We start from the raw sequence: 24836 nt of genomic DNA on the forward strand, positions 1-24836 counted from the left end.
TACACGCACACTTGTCCTCAGTAAGCTGAACACATAAAAATTTGAATGGTGTTGAAAGGTGTAAGCGTTTAGGAGATGAATCGCGCCAAAGTTTTGAGGATACTGACTAGTATAGTATAGAAATAAATAATGAAGATAACATACGTGTGCTCGCCTTCCAGGCGAGCCCACAATAAATACACAATTAAAGGTGATAATGAAAGTGGCCGGGGGTCATCTTGTCCCTCACTGGCCTTACAGCGTGGATTTTTTTTTGGGGGATTTTTTTTTTTTACACCATTATAATGTTCTCGTTTTGATCATTAGACCCAATCACTGAATATCGGTAGGCCTACGTCTCCAGCTTCAGGATATGTATGATACTGATTTACTATGAGACTGTGGCATTTTATGAGTTCAGTAGTTTACAATCTAGGCATTTAGCAGACGTTCTTAATTCAGAGTGACTGTGGTTCTCAAAACTTTTATTTTGACCATCATAACTAAACATCATAACATAACTACGGCCATACTCTACCCTGATTGGTCGAGGACTGGCTGGCCACCTCTGAGAACCTAGCTATGCTCGTAACACGGGCCATGGTGGAAGTCCTTATATGGTTAGCACACATTCTAGTGAGGAGAATGAATGGAAAACGTACCAATTATATTTTCATTTGAATGAATATTTAATTTGAATGAAATACAATCACTGAATATACCTTTAAGCTTTTAATACCACAACTTTTACACCACCAACAAGCGGAGTATGAACATGATTAGTGCCAAAATGTGTCAGAACTTTGGCAAGTTAGCTAATGAATGGAAAATAAGCATATTGATCTGAGAATTGGACAAACAAGTTGTATTGTATTGTTCAATGTGCAGTAGGCTATTAGGCTACTGTATATTATATACTAGAGCATGACACAGACACCAAACTGAGACTCTGCACGCAGAACTCTGCAAATCTATACTCCGCACCCAACAGAAAACAACAAACAATGCTTGCAGGGCAGAATTAGGACGATACCCACTCATTATAAAAGTAAAAAAGAGAGCACTTAAATTCTATTATCACCTAAAATAAAGCAACCAGACACTCTCCATAACATTGCCCTCAACCATAGTGAAACTGTACCTTTTCCTATGCAAACTTCAAATAGTCTTCAATCAATCAATCAATCAATCAGGAATAGATAGCACCTTAGCACTAACTCTGCAGCCGCACTGAGGCGCTCCAACACAATAGTGCATCAGTTCTTTTAGTTGTGCATTCTAGCCTAGTATCCACCAAATGTTTCCTCAGCTCCCCTCAAGTGCAACCAGTCATTATACAGACAGCAATGTTAGCTTTTTTTTTTTTTTTTTTTGTTTACAGTGAGAAAACACTACAAACATAATGTAATGTCCTCTTCAAAGCATAAAACACAGACTGCAGTGAGGCCTCCGTGTAATCTCTTCCAGGGGGAGATTGACACTAGAAACTCAGCTGTTAACACAAAGCAATCTGTTGGACATTGAGTTTGATATGTCCATTCTAAACAACTGTTGCAGTGGGCCGCTAGGCTAGGGGGCATTTGCCCGGTATGCCAGATGGCCAGTCCGCCCCTGGTGTGTGTGTGTGTGTGTGTGTGTGTGTGTGTGTGTGTGTGTGTGTGTGTGTGTACCTGACATGTCTGATGTGGGACAGCAGCATGGTGAGGTGTGTGAGGCGGAGGGTCTGCTCCTGGGAGGACAGGCCCAGCTTGGAGATGGCCCAGACCAGAGCATCGATCACAGAGTCCAGCAGCCGCAGCAGCTTGTTCCTGCTCTCACACTCCTCCGCCGTCTCCGGGGGACTGGAGCACGTGTCTGAGAGAGAGAGAGAGAGAGAGAGAGAGAGAGAGAGAGAGAGAGAGGTTGAGGATAGTACAGTGTTTCTCCCCTAAAGGAACCCACAGAGTCCCTGGCACTTTGAGAACCACTGGGATAGTATATTGCTTCCGCCAAAGATTTATTGATTGAATACTTTATTGACGATCTTTAACAAAAAACACGAGGCATAAAATAATTGAATTATGCATTTGGTAAGTTTATTTTCATGTGGTTTCAAAAAACATGTGTGAACCGATCAAAGAATTATATCATGAACCAATCAACAATGACACTGACCGCGGCATTGACATTGAGGCACTTTAAAGCAGATGTTAGCGACTAGACTCTGAGTCTAGAGGGTGAATAAGCAGGCAGTAAGGAATTTCCTCCACTGTAGCGTCTAAGAAAGGCTGTCTCTCACAATACTAGGGGTCTGGAAGCCCTGCCCTGCCCTGTGCTGTGCTGCTCATTACACCCATATGTAAATGTTTGGCCAAAGGGTGGCGCTAGAGGAACGGCCAGTCGGTTAACCCATTAATGAATTATTTCATACTTTAGCAATTGCTTGTAGATCTGCTATTTTTGAACATTTGTGCAAATCTATCTTTTTTAAAGCAAATATACCTGCCAAACACCTATAATTCTAGGGGTCCTTCACATGAAAAAGTTTGAGAACCACTGACGTAGAAACATGCGTTTTTCAAAAATCTTTGAAGTATTTAGAAGACATTTATAGAATTGAGTCAAAAATATTCAAAGACTTGCACAAAAAGCGAGAGACAGCCGCTGGCCGCCGCGTCCACGTCCATGGACGCGGCCATGGACGCGTCCATGGACGCGGACGCGAAAAAAACGTCCGTGGACGCGAGGCCGCGTCCACGGACGCAAACGGCCGGCCGTCCCGGCCGTGGACGCGGCCGTGGACGCGGCCGTGGACGCAGACGGCCGGGGACGCGGCCGTGGACGAGGCCGCGGACGTGGACGCAAACGGCCGGCCGTGGACGAGTCCATGGACGAGGCCGCGAAAAAAAGGCAGCGAAAAAAGAAAAAAAAGGTGTCTATTGTATGTATTTTTTGATGGAGAATTCAAATATGACCTTCTTTTTTGCATAGGACAACTCTAACCTGCATCAATTGGTATTTTATAATTGCCAATTGTACCCTATCCATCTCAAAAACAAATTGGATGTCTATTGTATGTATTTTTTGATGGGGAATTCAAATGTTACCTTCTTTTTTAGATAGGACAACTCTAACCTGCATCAATTGGTGCATCAACCTACTATCTATCTATCTATCTATCTATCTATCTATCCATCTATCCATCTATCTATCCATCTATTTATTTATACTTCACCTTTAGTCCAGAAGAGAGTTCAGCATCAGGAACTTGCACACATGTAACTGTGTCATGACTGTGTCATGGAGCTAAAACAGGGCTATGTTAAATACTCAAAATGACTCTGATGGACCAATCAGGGTGGTGGTGGGGGGAGGGATCAACAATAGACAGAAACTGGATAATGCTTTGTTAACTGTCCCACCTAAGTCCCTGCTAGTCTGAACAAACATCACCTTCCCTCTCATAACACTACTACTACTACATTTATATAAAGCTGCTCTTGCATTTGAATTCAAGTCTGACACAAGTTAAGGTTAACTTAGGTAGTATTTCATTTTGCTGGCTTTTAGGGTCTGTGTGTGAGTGTGTAGGCTCACAAATTATTATAATTGTCATTAAGTGACTATCTATCTATCTATCTATCTATCTATCCATCTATCCATCTATCCATCTATTTATTTATACTTACTGTTTACATTTTCTATAAATATTTATTTCTATATAAAACTCAGTTGTGTGGAGTTATTGTGTGCCTTTTCTTGTAGCTAAAGAGTCCATTTGTTCACTAGACATTAAGTCAAGGTTACTATTTTGAGTTGAAGCTAAGTGTTTTATTGCTTTGTGGTTTAACATGATTTAAAAGGCAAATTCATTGTTATGGTTACTTTAGAAGACTGCTTTTGCATTCATGAGTTAAAAAGAGAGCCAAGCTAATTTAAAGAGTTAAGTTAAAGGAACACAAAACATGACCTAACTCGCTGCCATTGGACAGACAGTTACAACATAGGCCTACTCTTATCTTTCACAGAACAGACAATTATCATTTGTTTTATCTATTTGAGACTATGTAGCTGCTCTATGGGAAATAGAGCATTATATCAGCCTATTCAATTGATAATGACCAATGGGTGCCAGTTTCTAAGTAGTTAACCATATTAACATAACAATATATGTGGCCTAGACATGGATATTGCCCAATCAACTCGTAATCTACAGAAATGTCCACCACATCACACAGTATAAAACTTAGTAGGCTCAGTGGATTCACCTATGTTAAATCATGTCAGGTTAGTTTGGTTCAAGGTTCAAGTATAATAATTTATGAGACAAAAATGTAAACAGCACAAATGTACAATCACATCTCGGCTAGAATGATAACATAAAGTCCTGACTACTCCTTGTTATTGTGGTCCTAAATACTACAATGATTAGTTTGGATGCATTGCTTCTATCATGTCCAATTAAAAATAAATACATTACATACATACAGAAATCTGCCTTCTCCTGTATTGTATTAGTGACATTCATTATAAATAGTAAAATAACAGGACAGAGCAAAAAAGGCCTCTGTTGTGTCTTTATCTGATCACATGCAATCAGACACTCACACTGCACAGCAATATATAAACTTTATTACAGGCTCAAGGCCCACAGGGTAAGAAGACAATACATTACAAAGATAATAATTTAAAAAAACAACAACAGAGAGTACATTCACAAAGCCCCACCGGAGCTAAAGAGGCACTCATGCCACTCATGCCAGTGTCCACTAATGGTAGACGTGTACCTGACAGAGCTACATCCAGGGTCTGTCATCAGTCTCTGGAACAATCTGAAACAATGTATCTTTCCTGTGGCTGTTATAATGAACACAAACAGATCAGAAAGTAATTTAACATACAACAATGTAAGGGATTCCTTTCTATTAAAAGTAAAATCATAACTGGGTCAAAGGTTCTCCCCATATAAAGGCATGTAGGTAACAGTAACATGATATTATGTCATGAATGATAAAAGTAATGTTTAAACACTTTGATGTGTGTGAGTTTATCTGGAGACTTACTCAGTCTGTGACTGAGAGACTTACAGAGATCTTGATGGTCTTTGGGTTCCACCCGTTCATCAGAATTGCAGCTGGTGCCGTCTAGAGATTTCATCTTCACTTGAAGTCTGGAGTCTATTATGTACAGTGTATTCTGGACAGTTGTGGACACTCTGCAACTAACCTAACCTAACACACACTATGTGTTAATGTTGATCAATATAATAATGTAAAAATACAAAGTTAAGTAGACCTAAGTAAGAAATAGTAAATACATTGTAATAATACATTGAAGGGGAAAATGTAGGAAAACAAATGCAACTCAGCATTGAATTTATGGCAAACATTTTGCTAACCCTTTCCAAATAATATACAATTAAGAAGTGGGATGTTACACTTAGTAAGAGAAAGAATTAATGAAATATTACATTTTTAAAAAGCTAGAAGACTCACCTATTATAGTAACCATGTGAATTGCTAATAATGTTATGGGTCAGATGTGTAAAGATCTATCACATTGTATTGTTCTTTTCAGACTCAACAATAATAATGATGATGTTACTTAAATGCTGATCAATGTGTGAATCTGGCTCTTATCAGGTGTGTGTTTTCTCTCCCTGTCCTGTGCTGTCCTCAGTTAAACCAAGACAGTGCTGTTGTGACCAATGTGGAAAAAGCCTTCAGCTCAATTTATTATCTCAAAGTAGACCAGAGAATTCATACCGGAGTGAAGCCATTCAGCTGTGAACAATGTGGGAAGTATTTTGCTCGGTCTGGACAATTAAAAGATCATAAGCGTTCACATACTGGAGAGAAACCTTATTGTTGTGACCAGTGTGGGAAAAGATTTGTTCAAAAGGGGATTTTAAAAGAACACCAGAGAATTCACACTAGAGAAACACTAGAGAGAAGCCCTATTGCTGTGACCAGTGTGGGAAAAGCTTTACTCGATTGTCTTATCTCAAAATACATGAACGAATTCACACAGGAGAGAAACCATACAGCTGTGTCCAATGTGGGGAAAAGTTCAGTTTAATGGCTGCTCTGAAAGTACACCAGAGATTTCACACCGAAGAAAAGCCTTACTGCTGTGAACACTGTGGCAAACGTTTCACTGTAAAATCTAGCCTCGTACAACACAAGAAGATTCACACTTGAGAGAGACCTTACTGCTGTCACCAATGTGGGAAAAGGTTCACTCTGAAGACGGCTCTGAAAAGACACCTGAAAATCCACACTGGTGAGAAGCCATATACTGCTGTGTCCAGTGTGAGAAAAGGTTCAGTGATATGCATCATCTCAAAGCACACCAGAAAAATCACACTGGAAAGAAACCTTATTGCTGTGACCAGTGTGGAAAGAGCTTTCCTAGACTGGAACATATCAAAATACACCAACAAATTCACACCGGAGAGAAACCTTATATCTGTAACCAATGTGGGGAAAGCTCTGTCAGGTACACGTCTACCGTTAGAGGACACTGGCATGAGTGCCTCTTTAGCTCCGGTGGGGCTTTGTGAATGTACTCTCTGTTGTTGTTTTTTTTTATTATTATCTTTGTAATGTATTGTCTTCTTACCCTGTGGGCCTTGAGCCTGTAATAAAGTTTATATATTGCTGTGCAGTGTGAGTGTCTGATTGCATGTGATCAGATAAAGACACAACAGAGGCCTTTTTTGCTCTGTCCTGTTATTTTACTATTTATAATGAATGTCACTAATACAATACAGGAGAAGGCAGATTTCTGTATGTATGTAATGTATTTATTTTTAATTGGACATGATAGAAGCAATGCATCCAAACTAATCATTGTAGTATTTAGGACCACAATAACAAGGAGTAGTCAGGACTTTATGTTATCATTCTAGCCGAGATGTGATTGTACATTTGTGCTGTTTACATTTTTGTCTCATAAATTATTATACTTGAACCTTGAACCAAACTAACCTGACATGATTTAACATAGGTGAATCCACTGAGCCTACTAAGTTTTATACTGTGTGATGTGGTGGACATTTCTGTAGATTACGAGTTGATTGGGCAATATCCATGTCTAGGCCACATATATTGTTATGTTAATATGGTTAACTACTTAGAAACTGGCACCCATTGGTCATTATCAATTGAATAGGCTGATATAATGCTCTATTTCCCATAGAGCAGCTACATAGTCTCAAATAGATAAAACAAATGATAATTGTCTGTTCTGTGAAAGATAAGAGTAGGCCTATGTTGTAACTGTCTGTCCAATGGCAGCGAGTTAGGTCATGTTTTGTGTTCCTTTAACTTAACTCTTTGAATTAGCTTGGCTCTCTTTTTAACTCATGAATGCAAAAGCAGTCTTCTAAAGTAACCATAACAATGAATTTGCCTTTTAAATCATGTTAAACCACAAAGCAATAAAACACTTAGCTTCAACTCAAAATAGTAACCTTGACTTAATGTCTAGTGAACAAATGGACTCTTTAGCTACAAGAAAAGGCACACAATAACTCCACACAACTGAGTTTTATATAGAAATAAATATTTATAGAATATAAATAAATAGATGGATAGATGGATAGATAGATAGATGGATAGATAGATAGATAGATAGATAGATAAATAGATAGATAGATAGATAGAGTCACTTAATGACAATTATAATAATTTGTGAGCCTACACACTCACACACAGACCCTAAAAGCCAGCAAAATGAAATACTACCTAAGTTAACCTTAACTTGTGTCAGACTTGAATTCAAATGCAAGAGCAGCTTTATATAAATGTAGTAGTAGTAGTGTTATGAGAGGGAAGGTGATGTTTGTTCAGACTAGCAGGGACTTAGGTGGGACAGTTAACAAAGCATTATCCAGTTTCTGTCTATTGTTGATCCCTCCCCCCACCACCACCCTGATTGGTCCATCAGAGTCATTTTGAGTATTTAACATAGCCCTGTTTTAGCTCCATGACACAGTCATGACACAGTTACATGTGTGCAAGTTCCTGATGCTGAACTCTCTTCTGGACTAAAGGTGAAGTATAAATAAATAGATGGATAGATAGATGGATAGATGGATAGATGGATAGATAGATAGATAGATAGTAGGTTGATGCACCAATTGATGCAGGTTAGAGTTGTCCTATCTAAAAAAGAAGGTAACATTTGAATTCCCCATCAAAAAATACATACAATAGACATCCAATTTGTTTTTGAGATGGATAGGGTACAATTGGCAATTATAAAATACCAATTGATGCAGGTTAGAGTTGTCCTATCCCAAAAAGAAGGTAATATTTGAATTCTCCATCAAAAAATACATACAATAGACATCCAATTTGTTTTTCAGATGGATAGGGTACAATTGGCAATTATAAAATACCAATTGATGCAGGTTAGAGTTGTCCTATGCAAAAAAGAAGGTCATATTTGAATTCTCCATCAAAAAATACATACAATAGACACTTTTTTTTTTTTTTTCGCTGCCTTTTTTTCGCGGCCTCGTCCATGGACTCGTCCACGGCCGGCCGTTTGCGTCCACGTCCGCGGCCTCGTCCACGGCCGCGTCCCCGGCCGTCTGCGTCCACGGCCTCGTCCACGGCCGCGTCCACGGCCGGGACGGCCGGCCGTTTGCGTCCGTGGACGCGGCCTCGCGTCCACGGACGTTTTTTTCGCGTCCGCGTCCATGGACGCGTCCACGGCCGCGTCCATGGACGTGGACGCGGCGGCCAACGGCTCTTGCTGCAAAAAGCATAAAATAATGGTTAAAGAAATGGGTTAACAGGCACATCCTGCAGTCTGCCTACTGGCAGCCAATCATCCTCCAGGGAGCATGATTGCACTGTACACATTTCATGGCAATATGACCATTAGATTTTGAGATGACAAAGCGGAGGTTCGGCCTAACAGTGGCGCTATAGAAAAGGCAATTTTGTTATTATTTGAATTAAATGTAATCACTTACCCTACCTTTAAGTAAACAGACAGTTTGTGTGTGGGTTTTTTCACCTCGTCTAATCATGCACATAACTGCCGCTACCTTCACACCTTATGCTTAACTTCATGTATACACTAAACCAAAAAAAAGCCTTTATTTTATTTTTTATTTTATTTCATGTATTTTTATTGTGTTGTTATGTAAGTGGTGGGTTTTTGCACGTGTTAAAAAAAGATGTAAAAAAAAAAAAGAAAATAAAATTATTGCAACTATGGATATAAAATGTGAAATATGAATTGAAATCATTGCAATAAAAAGTATAAAAAATAAAATAAAAAACTCATGTATACACTACATCTGCTGGTCTTATGCTATGATAATATATGTGTACTGTATATCTTTCTTGATCTTTTTTATGTTCTCTTTGTAAGAGCCGAATCATGAAAACATGTTTAGTTATTTTTGTGACCATGGGGTGGTGCTATGCACTATAAAAGGGCCAAGTTCATGGGCACCTGTGGGAGGTTTGACCCGGAAGGGCAAAGGTTTTTGACCGCAAGTTACCGTTTAAACACGCTGTACCGCGAATTGTTTGCAATGTTTGATGATTCGTTCATTCATTAATATGACTGCTTGTGGAACCCAATGTCATCTGTACGGTGAAGTAAATAAATGTACCTTATTACATAAAGAAGTTGCCTGCATCGTATAATTTGGACATTGAACAAACAGCTAAATTGAGCGAACGGTATGACAATAGATCTAACAGACCATTGGCGCGTCAGCCAAGTCCAACCACGGAGTCAACCCCTCGGTAGCTCGGTATGAGATCGAGCTCCCTTAATACTCTTTAACATGCTTATTTATTTATTTACCCCACTCTATATATGGAGTTATATGTTGTTCGTGTCCAAATATTGGGCTTGTGAGGTCAGACTTAGTGAGATTTGTCGGTTATCTCCATATATGGAGGGAGAACCAGCTTATGAGCCGATGAGTTGTGTCAGAGTCGAGATCCTGCTTGCATCTAATCTGTCGGTAGATAATGCCGGTCTTATATAAGGGTCATTTGTGTACGGTGTGATGTCATACTGATGTCAGCAGTGTGATGTCATACTGATGTCAGCAGCTATGTCTCTATATATGGAGTTATATGTTGTTCGTGTCCAAATATGGGGCTTGTGAGGTCAGACTTAGTGAGATTCGTCGGTTATATTTGTGGAGATAAGCGACCAACGGTCGCTTATCTCCCGATTAGGGAGTCTTACTGGTTTAAAGATAATGTTGCTTGTGAGCTGTGACCAAATCATCCTCAACTCTTGTCACAGCCATCGACGAGTATACTCGTCAAAAAGTCAGAGGTCCACAGTGCCAAAGACAAGTGACTCGTCAAATTACCCATTACTATAGGTCGGCAACCCAAAATGTTGAAAGAGCCATTTTGGACCAAAAAAAACCAAAACAAATCTGTCTGGAGCCGCAAAAAATTATAAAAGCCTTATATATCGTCGCTGTCGGGTGGAAACCTTGTATGTCCAAAACTTCGTTTTGTATTTATAATTTTAAAAAATGAATTAAACTAGTGAAAACAGCCGATCTACAAGTGCTTGTAGATCTGCTGTTTTCACTACTTTTGTGCGGCAGTCTTGTATGATGAAGCAGGGCTTTACTTTGCGAAAAAAAAAAAAAACATACAAAGTTGAAACTTGGAGATACAAGGTTTCTGCCCGAAAGTGACGATAAAAAAATACTTTGTCCATTTTCATACATTTTTGAAAAAGCTCCAGGGAGCCACTAGGGCAGCGCTAAAGAGCTGCATGCGGCTCTAGAGCCGCGGGTTGCTGACCTCCGCTATAGGCATAGATCAAATCTATTATTCTATGTGACACAGCAGAGGGCAGCAGAGCAGAGATCCCATCCATTCTCTCACGGCAAGGACAGAGGGACCGAGGAGTTGAGCCATACTTTCCATCTGTCCAAATTCATAAATCTGCAATCCACTCCCTGTTCTCCTGACTCTTTAGACTCCATTTCACTTCTTGCACAATTTGTACTTTTCGTTTTATTGTTCCCTGCAGCTTGCAATGGAGCAGAGAGTCAACATGGAGTCTGTCAGGGGTGTGTGTGTGTGTGTGTGTGTGTGTGTGTGTGTGCGCGCACGGGTGTGTGCGTGTACGTGTGCGTGTGTGCGTGTGTGTGTATGTGTGTGTGCCTACTGTCTACTGCAAAAACATTGATTTATATCTTTTTTTCAAATTATACAAAAAATGTCCCACTACAGTATTTTTAAAATATATTTTGTGTCCTGGAAATACATTTTCCATTTGATTTATGGAACCTCAAAACAGGACAGGACAAAAGTCCCATAAGACTAATAGAAGTGACTAAAATGCATTGTGGGCATTTTTTTTGGTACAGTATGTGTTGGTGTGTGTGTGAGGATGAGTAGTGAACTTTGTGAGGACACGCACACAGACAGGTCAGTCACCTGAACCAAACCGGGTGATTTGAGAGAGTGCACCGTGACCTCTAGGAGAACACAATGTTTTATTTCAAGGACCAAACTCTCAGAGTTATAAGAATAATAAATGTAATTTCTATACCGTATATTTCCAAATAATAACCCAGGCACCAAATACCCGGCGGAGGTCTGACACCGTTTCGCGTATCGCCCGCCATTCAAATTCAAATGTGAAAGGGGGATGCTGAGTAGATCATTTGAGGCATTTTGTTGGCAAGGGTGGCATTTCTTCCTCCTGCCCATAGGGAATGTGCGTGCAAAATGTCACTGCAAATGTGCACTGCTTTCATGATTTGAGGCAATTTTGTTCAAAACACATCAATCCTGCAAACTTTGAAAGCCAATGTTCCAATCAGGATGGGATATGAAAAATCTGACAGATCCGTCTTGAACACATGACTATAGAGATACGGTGTACCGATTTGCGTGATGTTTGGACAAAATGTGAATTTATTTATGTCGAAATCCGCCTCCTTACTTACTTACCGACAAGAGTTCTCCAAGCATCTCTGTCCTGAGCCAATCCGCCTCCTAGTGGCGCAATAAAATTGCCTCCTAGTAATTTTATTGCCTCCTAGTGGCGCAATAACATTTGGGGGAGAGGTTAAGCTCTTGCATCCAGGGAGTGTGCGTGCCCACAGTTTCACTGTGATCGGGCCAACGGTGCCGGAGATTAGCTGTCCGCAGACGCACGCACACACACACACACACACACACACAGACGGACAGTGTGCAACACATAATCTCGGCCACGCCTTCGCAGACAAAAATGGAAGCAATACAATAGTATTCCCCAAATGAACACGGAGTCCATTGTCCAATCCTCTGGTTAAAAGACATATTTATTAATGTATTAACCCTGCAAGGCTCAGCGTTTCTTTTTGGCAACATTTTTTAAATCATTTTAAAAAAAATGTTATAATTAGTTTTCCTTTCTTTTTTCACATTAACATCACCATTAAATCCTATTGTTTAGTATTACAATGCCATTGGCCACGATATTTGCATATAAATACCCCCCACAGAGGCTGACATTCACACCTCCCAGAGAAGTTGAAATTCCAGCGTCTGGACGAACAACATCTCACTTTTTAACTGAAGCTATTCCTCACAAAAACAGAAGTATGCCTGTAATATTTTTTTTCGTGATCATTAGAATGTCTAGAACATGTACATGTGTTATTATTGAGAAAAATATCCCCAAAATTAGAGCATGATTTATGATGTATGGCTATAAAACCTTACAAAAACATTATACATTTTTTAACATTACATTTTCCTGTGATTTGGACTCCTACAACACCATCTGATTTTTTTTTTTTTTTTTTTTTTTTTGGCCAGTAGAACTGAGGTAGCCTGTCCAACTTCCAGAGGAAGTTTATTCCACATTATGTGGAGCCCTTACAGCAAATTCTCGATCCCCTTCAGTGAGTAACAGCTGGTCTGACGATAAGGTTGCAGAGGGTGTCCATTTGGAACAAGTTACCATGAAAGCATCCCATGTATTTAGTTTTATTTCATGATATACAGAAAACATACAATATACAAAATATTATGTCCGCATACTATTGTTTTTGTGGTTTCAGGCTATGAAACTACACTAAAGCCCTTTGCACACAGGCGCGTTTAACCGCACCGATAAAACGGACAATATAATTTTTTGAAAAGAAAACAATGATTCTCTATGACCTCATGCACACCGGCTCCGAATTAGCCGTGCGACGAGTGGCTGCCGCCGTGCGTTTTTTTCTCGATCGAACCCAGTTCGATTCGTGCGTCTTGTCGCATGCGGTAAAAAACTCATCACTCCTTTTATGACTCCTTTTTGGATCCGCAGCGCCGATTCCGCACAGCCTTGCACACCAAATCCAATGCGTTTTATTCATGCCGCAAACGAAAAAAACGCAACTGTCCTGTGTGCAAAGGGCTTAAGGCTAAAACTAAATGCAATCATGCCATCATAACTATGTTGAATTGTTACATTACTGTGGATGCTCCTACAACCCTAATGTGCCACCAAACAACAAACAGACAGTCTGAGTCAGGCCAATGTGACCCTGTCAGTCACCTCATTATATAAACAGAACTTGATTTGGGGTCATTTCTCTTGCCATTAGGCCTAAAGACATGTCAGAATGAAGCCTTTCCTCATAGACCCAGAGCTTCTGCCTCACTCAGTATTCAGCAGGAGGACAGACTGGAGTGCATCAGGATTTGTTTTCATTTAGTCAAAAATACAATGAAGCAGTGATTTGCTATTGAGCATGAAAAATACACACAGACTGAGAGAGTTCTCTGCAGGGAGGGGGGGAGAGAGAGAGAGGGGGAGAGAGAGAGAGAGGAACGTGTATGCATTTGTGTGTGGGTGTGGGTGTGTGTGCGTGCGTGCGTGCGTGCGTGCGTGCGGTGCCTGGTGTCTCAGCCAGCAGAAGGACCCGAGTTTGAATCCAGCTCCTGTCATGTCTCATGTCTCCTCTCTCCCCTCAATTTCCCCTTTACAGCTTACACTCTCCTATGAAAATAAAGCAATAAATGCCCAGTGTGTGAGTGTGAGTGTGTGTGTGTGTGTGTGTGTGTGTGTGTGTGTGTGTGTGTGTGTGTGTGTGTGTGTGTGTGTGTGTGCGCGTGTGCCAGTAAAGATACTCACTAGAGTTGAGGAGGATCATGGCTTTGAGACACACGTACTCCTCCCGCTGTAGCTTCAACTCCCGGAAGCGAGACGTGGCCGCCAGCAGCATGTCAAAGATCTCCATGATCCCTTCTACACAGTGACCCTCCTCCCTACAGCACAGGACAGGACAGGACAGGACAGGAGAGGAGAATTACATGGGAGGCTCTCTCCATTCCGACATGTCGCCACTCCAAAATTGACTTCTTATTGTCGGAGTGGCGACACTCCCATGGGCCTAAGGTTTAGGGTTAGGGTTAGAGATAGGGTTAGTGTCGGAATGGAGACATGTCGGAAAGGAGACATGTCGGAGTGGAGAGATGCACTCGAATTACATGATCCCTTCTACACAGTGACCCTCCTCCCTACAGCACAGCACAGCACAGGACAGCACAGGACAGGACAAGAGAGTAGCGCGGTCACGATTATGACATCTTACATGACGATTAATTGTCACTCAAATAATTGCGATTAACGATTTAATTGTGTTTCTGTCATTGACAATTACATTCCTGTTTGGCTTGTAGGCTTTGAAGTTGCACATGGCAGATATGACACATAACACTAAATATACAAAGAAATTACTTAAATAACTTAAATATCATTGACAGTGGAAATAGCCGATCTACAAGCTCACAACGCGTTGCACCGCGATGCATTGTGAGCTTGTAGATCTGCTATTTCCACGATTTTTTTAAAATATGAAAACTTTTCAACATTTACTGTAAACGATTATGACAATCAGTGGCGGCTCCAGAGAATTTTGACTGGGTGGGCTATGGGGGAGCTGGCTTTTTTAGAGCAGGGGGTAATACATTTTGTCAACAAACAATAATGAATAATACTAACTTACGACAAACGAGATTCTCTCGCTTACAGTATGGATAACTGAAGAGCCCATTCATTGGCAGATGCCAGGTCCAAATCAGTGGACTGTAGGTGATCGGATAGGGTTTTTGTGAGGCACGTGGGATGCTTTCCAGCATAAAAGGTATGATTTCATAGTATGGTTTACAGAGAAGTCAGTCAGTTGTCTTTCAATATATTTTATGTATTAATTCCTTAAAAAATGTCATCACAATTTTGTTTGTGGGGAGGGGGGCTTAGGGGGGCTAAGCCTTCACCAGGGGGGGCTAAATCCCCCTCTAGCCCCCCCCTGGAGCCGCTACTGATGACAATTATGACAAAATAATTACGATTGTGTCAAATAATTGCGATACGACGATTATGTAATAATTATTTGTGACAGCCCTACAGGAGAGGTCCAAGAAGAGAATGACATGACATGATATTCTTCATCAACACCCAGTCCTAGAAGGACACATCTACAGATATGCAACTTCAACGATTCATGCATTCGTCACATTTTAAGGTTTTAGCAGCTTGTCTGTTAAAATCTAACAGACTGAAATGCATGAGCAGTGTTTTATGCAGGGAGGAGAGGAGGAGGAGAAGAAGAATTTTAAGTAGAAGAGCCTTCTCTAGTGGGAAGGCCATTTGATTAATTAATCTGTATTTTGGATATCCTTGGAACGCCAGGTCAGGTATGTTATTGTGGCCTCCTGGTGGCACTATAATAGGGAAATGTAAAAAGGGTGCTGTGTCTTCTTCGGCCTTTCACAGCAATCAGACGGATTTGAGGCATTTTGTTCCAAAAAAGGGAGGCATTTGTTCATTGACCTAGTCCTAGAGGGAATGTGCACATTTCAAGGAGAGTGCACGCTGTGTCCAAATTGATCTCATGATTGTAGAGATACTGTCTACCGATTTGCATGATTTTTGGACAAAATCTGTAGGAGTACTGTGGGATTAGCTGGTAACAGACAGAAGGACAGACACACACGGACTGACGGACGGATAGGGGGTAAAACAGTCTCGGCCATGCCTTTCGGCCTGGCGGAGACAACAAATAATGGGGTTGTGTGTTGACCCCTTTGAGTACCATACCGTTTTCTGAAATAGTGGCATCAAGCTTGCATATTCAGGAGTAGGCTTACGACCAATTAAATTAAATATGCCATAATCACATGACGTCTGACCCTCAGAACAAAACCGTATAATTGTGCCACGTTCTTCTGATTAAACACCCTTGAAATTAAGATAGCCTGCTTTTACCCCAAAATGTCTCCAACATTCACATTTTTTCAGAAATCCCACTAATCTAATAGTGTACCGTAATTGAATTGTTGTTGCCCAGGAGCGTTTTTTGGGGGGTTACCATCCAAAGAGACACAGTGAACAACTACTGTACCAACAATCACTGGACATGTTATGAAAACACCAAGGTTAGTGTAATCCTACACTACAGCAATAGCTTCTTCACAAGAACACGCACGCACACACACACACACACACACACACACACACACACACACACACACACACACACACACACACACACACACACACACACACACACACACACACACACACACACACACACACACACACACACACACACACACACACACACACACACACTCTTCTCTCACTCATTCTCTGTAGTTATTTTGCATGCAAATACCATACACGTGTGCATAGTGCATAGTCTGCATTCACACAAAAACCACACACCAAGAACAAATGGAGTTACAGTAAGCTTGTGCACAACATACTGTACATGGACACACAACATTAGATAACAAAACAATAACAGACTGTGCACACTGCAGCACGTCCAATCTGTAACAACTTGCAGTGCATGTTTTAGAATTCATATCAAGGCCGGTGAATCTGTCACTCCAGGCCATTGCACTTTGCCCCATTCAGTGCGCGCACTGTATGGGGCGCACCATTCAGTGCGCGTGCGCACGCACGCACGCACGAACGCACTGAATGGTGCGCCCCATTAAGCGCACGCACTGAATGGGGCAAAGTGCACGCACGCAATGGGGCAAAGTGCACGCGCGCCCGCCCGCCCGCACACGCACACGCACACGCACACGCACACACACACACACACACACACACACACACACACACACACACACACACCCTAACCCAGGCCAGCGTCATTGCAACACATACTGTACCAATCATGTCATTAAACACAACTTCCAGTTGTGTTTAATGACATGTGTGACACAGTGTCTTTCTTGAGACATCTTGTTGTCTCAAGACACTTTGATGGAATTCTGACCGTCCACTAATGCTCTCTCTACCCTACAAATGATGTAATGGTTATTTAAACAGACAGAAAACAAGTTCAAATGAATAGGCAAAATAAGTTACTGTACTCTCAACTTTTGATGCTTGATATGGACATTAGTATCTGTACCACGCTATCGTTCTATCGTTTAGCAGCAGCAAAAATGTGGATCACCTCAGTATCCTATCTTTTGACCAAACTCTAAACAGATGTTGCAGTTTAGAATGCTGACGAAGCTTGCACCAAAACTAATATAATACAGCAGTGTCTTGAAATCACAGACATGTAGAATTGCTGAATGAGTATTTTGAAAAATAATGTGCTTTCTGTGTTTTTTTAACAGACAGACAGAACACACAAAGTAACCCGGCCCGGCCCCGAACTACATGTATAACTTATAACTTTTTTTGTTTTCTTAAAAAATGATATATGCTACTTCAGTACAGCTGTACAACCAATATTACTGCACTACATAAAATAGCAAATTAACATTTCATATCAAGGAATGCACATTCCCGCACGCACAAACTGACTAACAACGTGCCCACAATTACCCATTGAAGGTCAAGTCATATACTGGGTTTTGATCCTTATATTTTTGTCTTTTCTTTTTTGTTAAAGGATGATGACTTTGTGAAATTGACAAAAGTTTGGCTTGACTTTTAGAGCATAATTCAACGGCATGCATGAGACAACTTGTGCTGAGATGAAAGAAAAAGCTGCTAATCTCACTCCATTTGACTCAAAAGCAGCCATGATGTTTTGATCCCATTGCACTTAACTTGATTATTAACAGAAATGCCTCCAATTCGAAAAATAAGTCTGGTTGAAAGCGAAAACAAAAAGGACACACTTTTGTGTTCTAACAATGTGCTCTAGGGGCACCGATGGCCAAGTGCTTAAGGCAAGTACCACATAAGCTTTGATGCTTGACAGCATGTGTCCGGGTTCGATCCCCAAGCCCGGTGGCAGATTTGTTGCTTGTCACTGCCCGAATAGTCTTGCGTTGCAAGACAACTATTCCACAATCTCCGAATGCTATACAGAGTCCGCTGGACCTACACCTCCCAAAATCCGAGTAACGAAACTGGCATTTACGAAAATATATTTCAAAATATAAATTCTGATAAGCAGCAAGCTATATATTGTATGCTTAGATGATTTTGATAAATGTTAGGATAAATGTGCGTGACTGTAAAAACTAAACGGAAGTGGGGGAGGAGGCTTCACATCCGCTTTATCGCTTCTCATGCCGGATACTCATGATTAGAACTCCCGTCTCCCAGACTGTATGACGGTAGCATTTGCAAATTGTGGGAGGAAATAGTCTGGCCACGCAAGACTACTGCCCGCCTCTCTCCCCGTTTCCTGTCCCTCTCTATGTACCATCAATAAAGGCAAAACAAATTTTTTTTTTCTACTCCGCTCCAAAGGTTTTTATTGCTTCAATGATTCGAACCGGTTGGATCTTCTTCAGGAATGAATGAATGTCAATTATATATCATTCTTGAGCCTGATCGAAACGTTGACGCAATAAAAACCTGTGGAGCTGATTAGAAACCAGTGTTGCGGACTCCATATTCTTCTTGTATAAACCACTTAAGCCCTATATACTTTGTTGTATGATGAATTGCAAAAATAACTGCTCTAACAAGCTAATTTTTGTAACGATAATCTATAATGAAATGCAAGGTTCAAGGTGGTTAACTCCGAAACATCATACAGTAGATTTTCTAATCTGTTTTACTCAGGAACACTGTGAAATAAAGCGGAGAGAAATCTGTACAAAATAATGTTTTGGAAAACAACACATTGGCCAACACTCACCGATGATGGACCTCCATGAGGGCCACATTCCCATAATCAGCGATATTCGGGTTGAGCAGGAAACATAGCGAGCCCAATTACTGTTTGCTATGAATACAAAAGATGATCTGCGGCGTACGCAACAGTGAAACATAATGTGGACAAAGTTGAAGGTCAGAGTGGGGGTGAACAGGCACAGATAAAGAACTTTTGGCAAAGACATTTCAACAGGCGCCTGGAGGAGGAGGGAGTGGTTGCTGGTGCACCCAGTTAGTAGCCACGCACCAAAACAGCAGCCATGAACACTAAGTTCATGTATATCAGTTTGTTCTTTCTAGATGTACCACTACCTCGATTAGGGCTGTCACCATTATGACATTTTACCTGATTAATAATTGTCCCTTAAAGGAGTAGTTCACCCCCAAAATGACTTTTTTTCTATTGATTACTCACGCCATGGAGACTTGAGTTCAATGATATTGTTTTGTATTTTTCGCATTCCTAAGACAAAAAACTGATTATAGTGAATTTACCCCCATTGATTCCGGATGGGGACCCAAATACATCCGGGTCTTCATCCGGAATCAAAGGGGGTACATTTATTGAAAAGAAATTATTGTCTTAGGAATGCGACTAAACGCAAAAAATATTAATGAAATCAAGTCTCCATGGCGTGAGTAATCAATAGAAAAAAAGTCATTTTGTGGGTGATTAAGGATTTAATTGTTTTTTTGTCGTTCTGTTTGGCTTTTAGGCTTTGAAGTAGTTGCACATGACAGACACATGACACATAACCCACATATACAAAGAAAATCTGAACTTGCATAATTCCGATATTACCGACATTGACAAAGAAGTCAAATAATGGCCGATATTATCAGGCAGGCTGACATGTGGGTCAGACTCTACTACATAATTGTTTTATTCCTGGTGAATGGTGGTATCAGTGGGGTGTGTGGTCAGCATCTCATCACTAGTGTATTTGAGGGGAGGTTGTGGGAGAACACAATGTAACCAGCAGCCTTCTTATCAGCATCCACACACACACACACACACACACACACACACACACACACACACACACCACACACACACACACACACACACACACACACACACACACACACACACACACACACACACACACACACACACACACACACACACACACACACACAGGCACACACACAGGCACAGACATACACAATACACATGAGGTAGACACACACACCGACCGGCATATACATACACACTATGCATACATCCACCCTGAACTGTTATTTTCACTACTTTTGTATGATGAGGTAGGGCTTTAATTTACAAAAAAAAAACAGTTTCTGCCAGGCAGTGACATAATGCTCACCTCCAACTCATAGTGAGTTTCTCATTACCAAGAGGTCTGAGGTCATTGCTTTGTATTTGATGTCTGATACACTTTTCTAGAAAACCCAAGAGCAAATGACTCCCATTTGATCTACTGGTACTTTATGTATTTTATCTCTGGGACTGAAAGAACAAAATAAATAGTAACTACAATGTAGAAAGAAAAGAAAGAAAGAAGAATGATCCGTGTCAGATCAACACAAGTTACACAACAGCAGCTCGCTACAAAGCACATCAAAGACAACATGCTGATTATTTATAGACGATAGGACAGAGTAGCGGAAAGACAGGAAATACAACATAAATTGAAACTGTCAGAGCCCTTTACATATAGACATCTGAGTGGAAAAAACACATCTGGTTGACGTCTCCGCAGTTAGAAGAGAAGAAATGGAGACAGTAAGAAAACTACAACTACAATACGATAAGAAAACTAAACAAAATAAATACATTAAGACTAGAAGCAGTGCTCTTCTGAGCACAGGTCTCTCTGCCAGGTGAGGAATGTTTGGTTGTGCGCGTGTTTGGTATTGAGTGATCATCGAGGTGTGTAAAATAGATGTCAATCTTAGCAGGAGAAATTAGTTATATTGAATTAAGTAAATATTTAAAGAGAAGTTGAACACGTTAGCTTCTTAAACGTCTTAAACACCTGTCGGAGGACACTGAGCAAAAAAAATGAACAATAATAAAAGGAGATTTTTCATATGAAATCAGACAGATCCGTCTTCATCACATATATCATGTGCACCGATTTGCGTGATATTTCGATAAAATGTTAAGAACTAATATTAAAGAAATGTGTTCCACATAATTCAACCTCCAGGTGGCGCTATAAAAGGCAGATTAGAAAAATGCAGGCCAGACGTTTTAACTTGGCCTCTAGGGAGTGCCCATACAACGTTTTACACTGATGAGTGGAGTTACAGGTAAAAACACGAATCAACCTGTTATAGTGAAAGAAAGAAAGACGCATAAGATAGAAAAATAAAGAGAAAGCAAACTATACAAACATGTATCCATCCACACTGACCTGTTGAGTTTGAAGTCTGGTGAGAAGATGAGTTTCCCAGGATGGTCCACAGACCTCCACATCAGCCCCAGCATCAGCACCTCCAGCCAGCAGCACTTTAACAAGTGGATCTGATCTGCTAGACTGAGCTCCATAAAGCCTGCACACACGCACGCACGCGCACACACGCACACAGACTATGAAAAATGCAGCATCTTAACGACTTGAACCCAGGCATCCCGATTACGTGGCTAACATTCTGTCAAAATAGACGATCTACATTAAGCTCACAACTCATCGCAACTAGTCAGCAAACACCAGGTACAGTGAAGTCACATAAGTAAAACACAGACACAAACATTTAGTGCCTCAGAGACACTATGATACCACATAAACCAGGGGTCTTCAACGTTTTCAGGTCAAGGGCCCCTTAGTTGAGAGAGAGATGAAGCAGGGACCCCCACAGACTTTTCCATATAGTTTCATTGTTTGACAGCACAATCTAATCATCAGTGTATTTTGGATTCATGTCAATGTGTGTTTTCAGATATTTAACCTCTTGAGCCGTTATTACCTATAATAAACTTGACCTTTCACTCCGTACTTAGTCTGCTCTTTTTCCCCTCTACACCAAACTTCTTTGACGAAAATAGCCGATCTACAAGCTCACAACGCCTCACGCTGCGAGGCGTTGTGAGCTTGTAGATCTGCTATTTTTGGCTACAGTTCTCAGAATATGGACACTAGGGATCAAGTTGTTAATATAAAAAGTCTGGGAAGATTTGGAGGACCCCCTGTAGTAACTCTGAGGACCCCCTAGGGGATGTTGACACCAACATCAGAGTGTACACCAGTCTACAGTATCTCTTTATCTTTACTCTTCACTGCAGAAATACAAAAAACAAAGACATCATGGGAGTGTAGTGTACACAGCAAAGTCCTAAGTGTGTGTTTGTTTTTAAACTGTGAGTGTGTACACCTGGAATCCAAATGGAACCCATTTATAAATCATAAAAGTGTAAATCGTCACTGTCGGGCAGAAACCTTGTTATCTCCAAGTTTCAAATGCGCACGTTATTTAGTGAATTAAAGCTCTGTCTCATCATATAAGACTGTTCTACATCATATAAGACTGATCTACAAGCTGATCTACAAGCACACCACGCCCCTAGGGGATCCTCAGAGTTACTACAGGGGGGCCGCCAAATCCTTGTGTGATTAGGATCAATATTTTAAATGAACAACTTGAACCCTCGCATTCCGATACTCTGAAGAGAACTTTAGCCAAAAAATAGCTGCGAGGCGTAGAGTGAAAGGTCAAGTTTACTAATTAGGTCAAGTTTACTAATTATCAACGATTTCGATGAGAATCGATGAGAATGTCCAACACACATTTATACAATATGTAGAGTGGGTCCCTGCTTCATCTCTCTCTCTGCTAAAGGGTCCTTAGCCTGAAAACGTTGAAGAACCCTGCCCTACAGTGAATCTGTGCACACACACCCCGCCCACCACTCTCACCAGGGATCTTCTTGGCCCAGCTGATCATCAGCACCAGCTCCTTGTCGGCCAGGTTGGTGAGGGACATCATCATGCTGGCCTCGGTGAAGGGCTTCTTCATGTCCTCCATGAGGTAGATCTCCGGGGGCTCGGCCTCCATGATGCGGGAGATGAACTGCTGGGGGCTCATGACCGTGTGGTGCGGCTGGAAGGGGTAGGGCCCTTCCAGGTGCCTCTGGTGGGACCTCTGGGAGCCCATGACCAGGCGCCCCCCACCGGAGGCGTCCCGCGCCTGGGAGCCCCCGCGCCGGTGGCGCACCCCTCCGCGGTAGCTGCACCTTTCGCGTCTCACCCCTGAGGTGTTTAAGAAGACATTAATGAAGACATTACATGTCACAGTTTCTAAAACAATGCTCCAAAGACTGGTCCATGACATAATTACAGATGGTCCACGGAAAATGTTAATAAATACTAGACTGTTGCCCAACTAAACGAAGCTTCTCAAGCTTTTGACCAAATGGACACTTTATTGAATGGCATTGCACTGATCGTTTTATTATTTGTGTTGTTCTTTTGGCGAGATACAGTGAGAAGGGCTAACTGTAATGGACACTTAATTTGATTTTACCTCCTTTTACTGTTGCTCTGTATTGTTGATGCTTTTTGTTTTGTTTTTCTTTTTGCCTTGTATTGCAGTACACAACAGTCCTTTTCCTTTTCTTACTTTTCTACTCTTTAGCTGGAATCTGAACTCCTTACAATGGAACAAAAACCTATTCAGAATCCATTGCTATATCATCCATAAATGATTGGAAAACATTCTTATCCAGATCCAACATTCTGAGTAAGAGACAGCTAAAAATCTGGTCAGAGAAATCAATTAAGTGCTACAAGGAGAAAGCAGTGAGGAAGAAGAGGACCTACCGCACTTCATCATGCCCACTTCATAGCATTTGCGTAGACGGCAGGCCTGGCAGCTTTTGCGTCGGTTCTTGTCGATAGTGCATTGGTTAGTTGCAGGGCAGATGTAGTCGTTGTGTCCTGAGTGGAGCCAAACACAGTGATGATGAATGAATGAATGGATGACAGATAGAAACACTGACGCAACGAAGGGATCGAAGACAGTCTGAGAACCTACGCAGATGTAAATGTTGTGTTGATGGACTGGATGGATCAATCGAATTGAATGAAGGAAATGCTGACAGATGAACACAGATAGGAGGAAGTGGCAATGTATAGGTGGGGTGAATGTGTTGCCAATAACTTTTACAGTTTACAGTTGGTAAAAGCAAAAGCGTGGAAGGCAAACAACTTGGAAAGAGATTGTTGGACTTTGGAGGGAATTGAAATGCATTAAGGATCATTTATCATTCCATCTGTGATCTGTTTTTTATTTGTATCGAAAAATACATTTTATATCAAACATGCAAATTTAAAAAAGATAAAAACAAAACAACATTGATAAACCAATATAAACTCAAACTAATTCTCATAAACATCTACAAGCTCACTTTAAGATTGCAGATCAGCTACTAATCTTGAAATGATTTTATTTTCTGCCTATAATTACATGGCCAAAATTGGGATAAATTATTAATTGATTCTTTTATTTTTGAATATTGTTTTTCTTTTTTTTCTTTTTCGATAAGCGATTGGTTGGATCAACTGTTGCACCCCTATAGTCAGGTGGAATCAGAGGATGTCCAGTCAATACTCTGAGAGTGGTGTAAAGTAACTAAGTACATTTATCAAGTACTGTACTATAGTTTGTAAAATGTTAAGTTACTTTTACTTAACTGGAGTATTTCCAATTTTCTGTACTGCATAATGAGTACTTTTGGTACTTTAAGTACATTTTGATACCAAAATTGTTGTACTTTT

At 40.9% G+C, this 24836-nt stretch overlaps 1 protein-coding gene and 1 long non-coding RNA gene across 3 annotated transcripts in view; both read right to left on the bottom strand.

The window, feature by feature from the left end:
• The window catches only part of LOC308306375, a 388228-nt gene that overhangs the window by 6231 nt on the left and 357161 nt on the right, over positions 1-24836 (bottom strand). The gene's annotated exons all lie outside the window — the stretch shown is intronic.
• Positions 1-24836, bottom strand: part of esr2b (estrogen receptor 2b) — a 56990-nt gene that overhangs the window by 6231 nt on the left and 25923 nt on the right. For both annotated transcript variants that reach the window (XM_080751337.1, XM_080751336.1), the window contains exons 4-8: positions 23880-23996; positions 22977-23309; positions 21477-21615; positions 14086-14219; positions 1650-1833 (exon numbers count right to left, since the gene is read on the bottom strand). In XM_080751337.1, coding sequence (XP_080607463.1) covers positions 1650-1833; positions 14086-14219; positions 21477-21615; positions 22977-23309; positions 23880-23996 — 907 coding nt within the window. The remainder of the gene's footprint in view (positions 1-1649; positions 1834-14085; positions 14220-21476; positions 21616-22976; positions 23310-23879; positions 23997-24836) is intronic.

Source organism: Nannobrachium achirus, assembly GCF_963921795.1.
Source record: "Nannobrachium achirus genome assembly, chromosome: 20".
NCBI lineage: Eukaryota > Metazoa > Chordata > Actinopteri > Myctophiformes > Myctophidae > Nannobrachium > Nannobrachium achirus.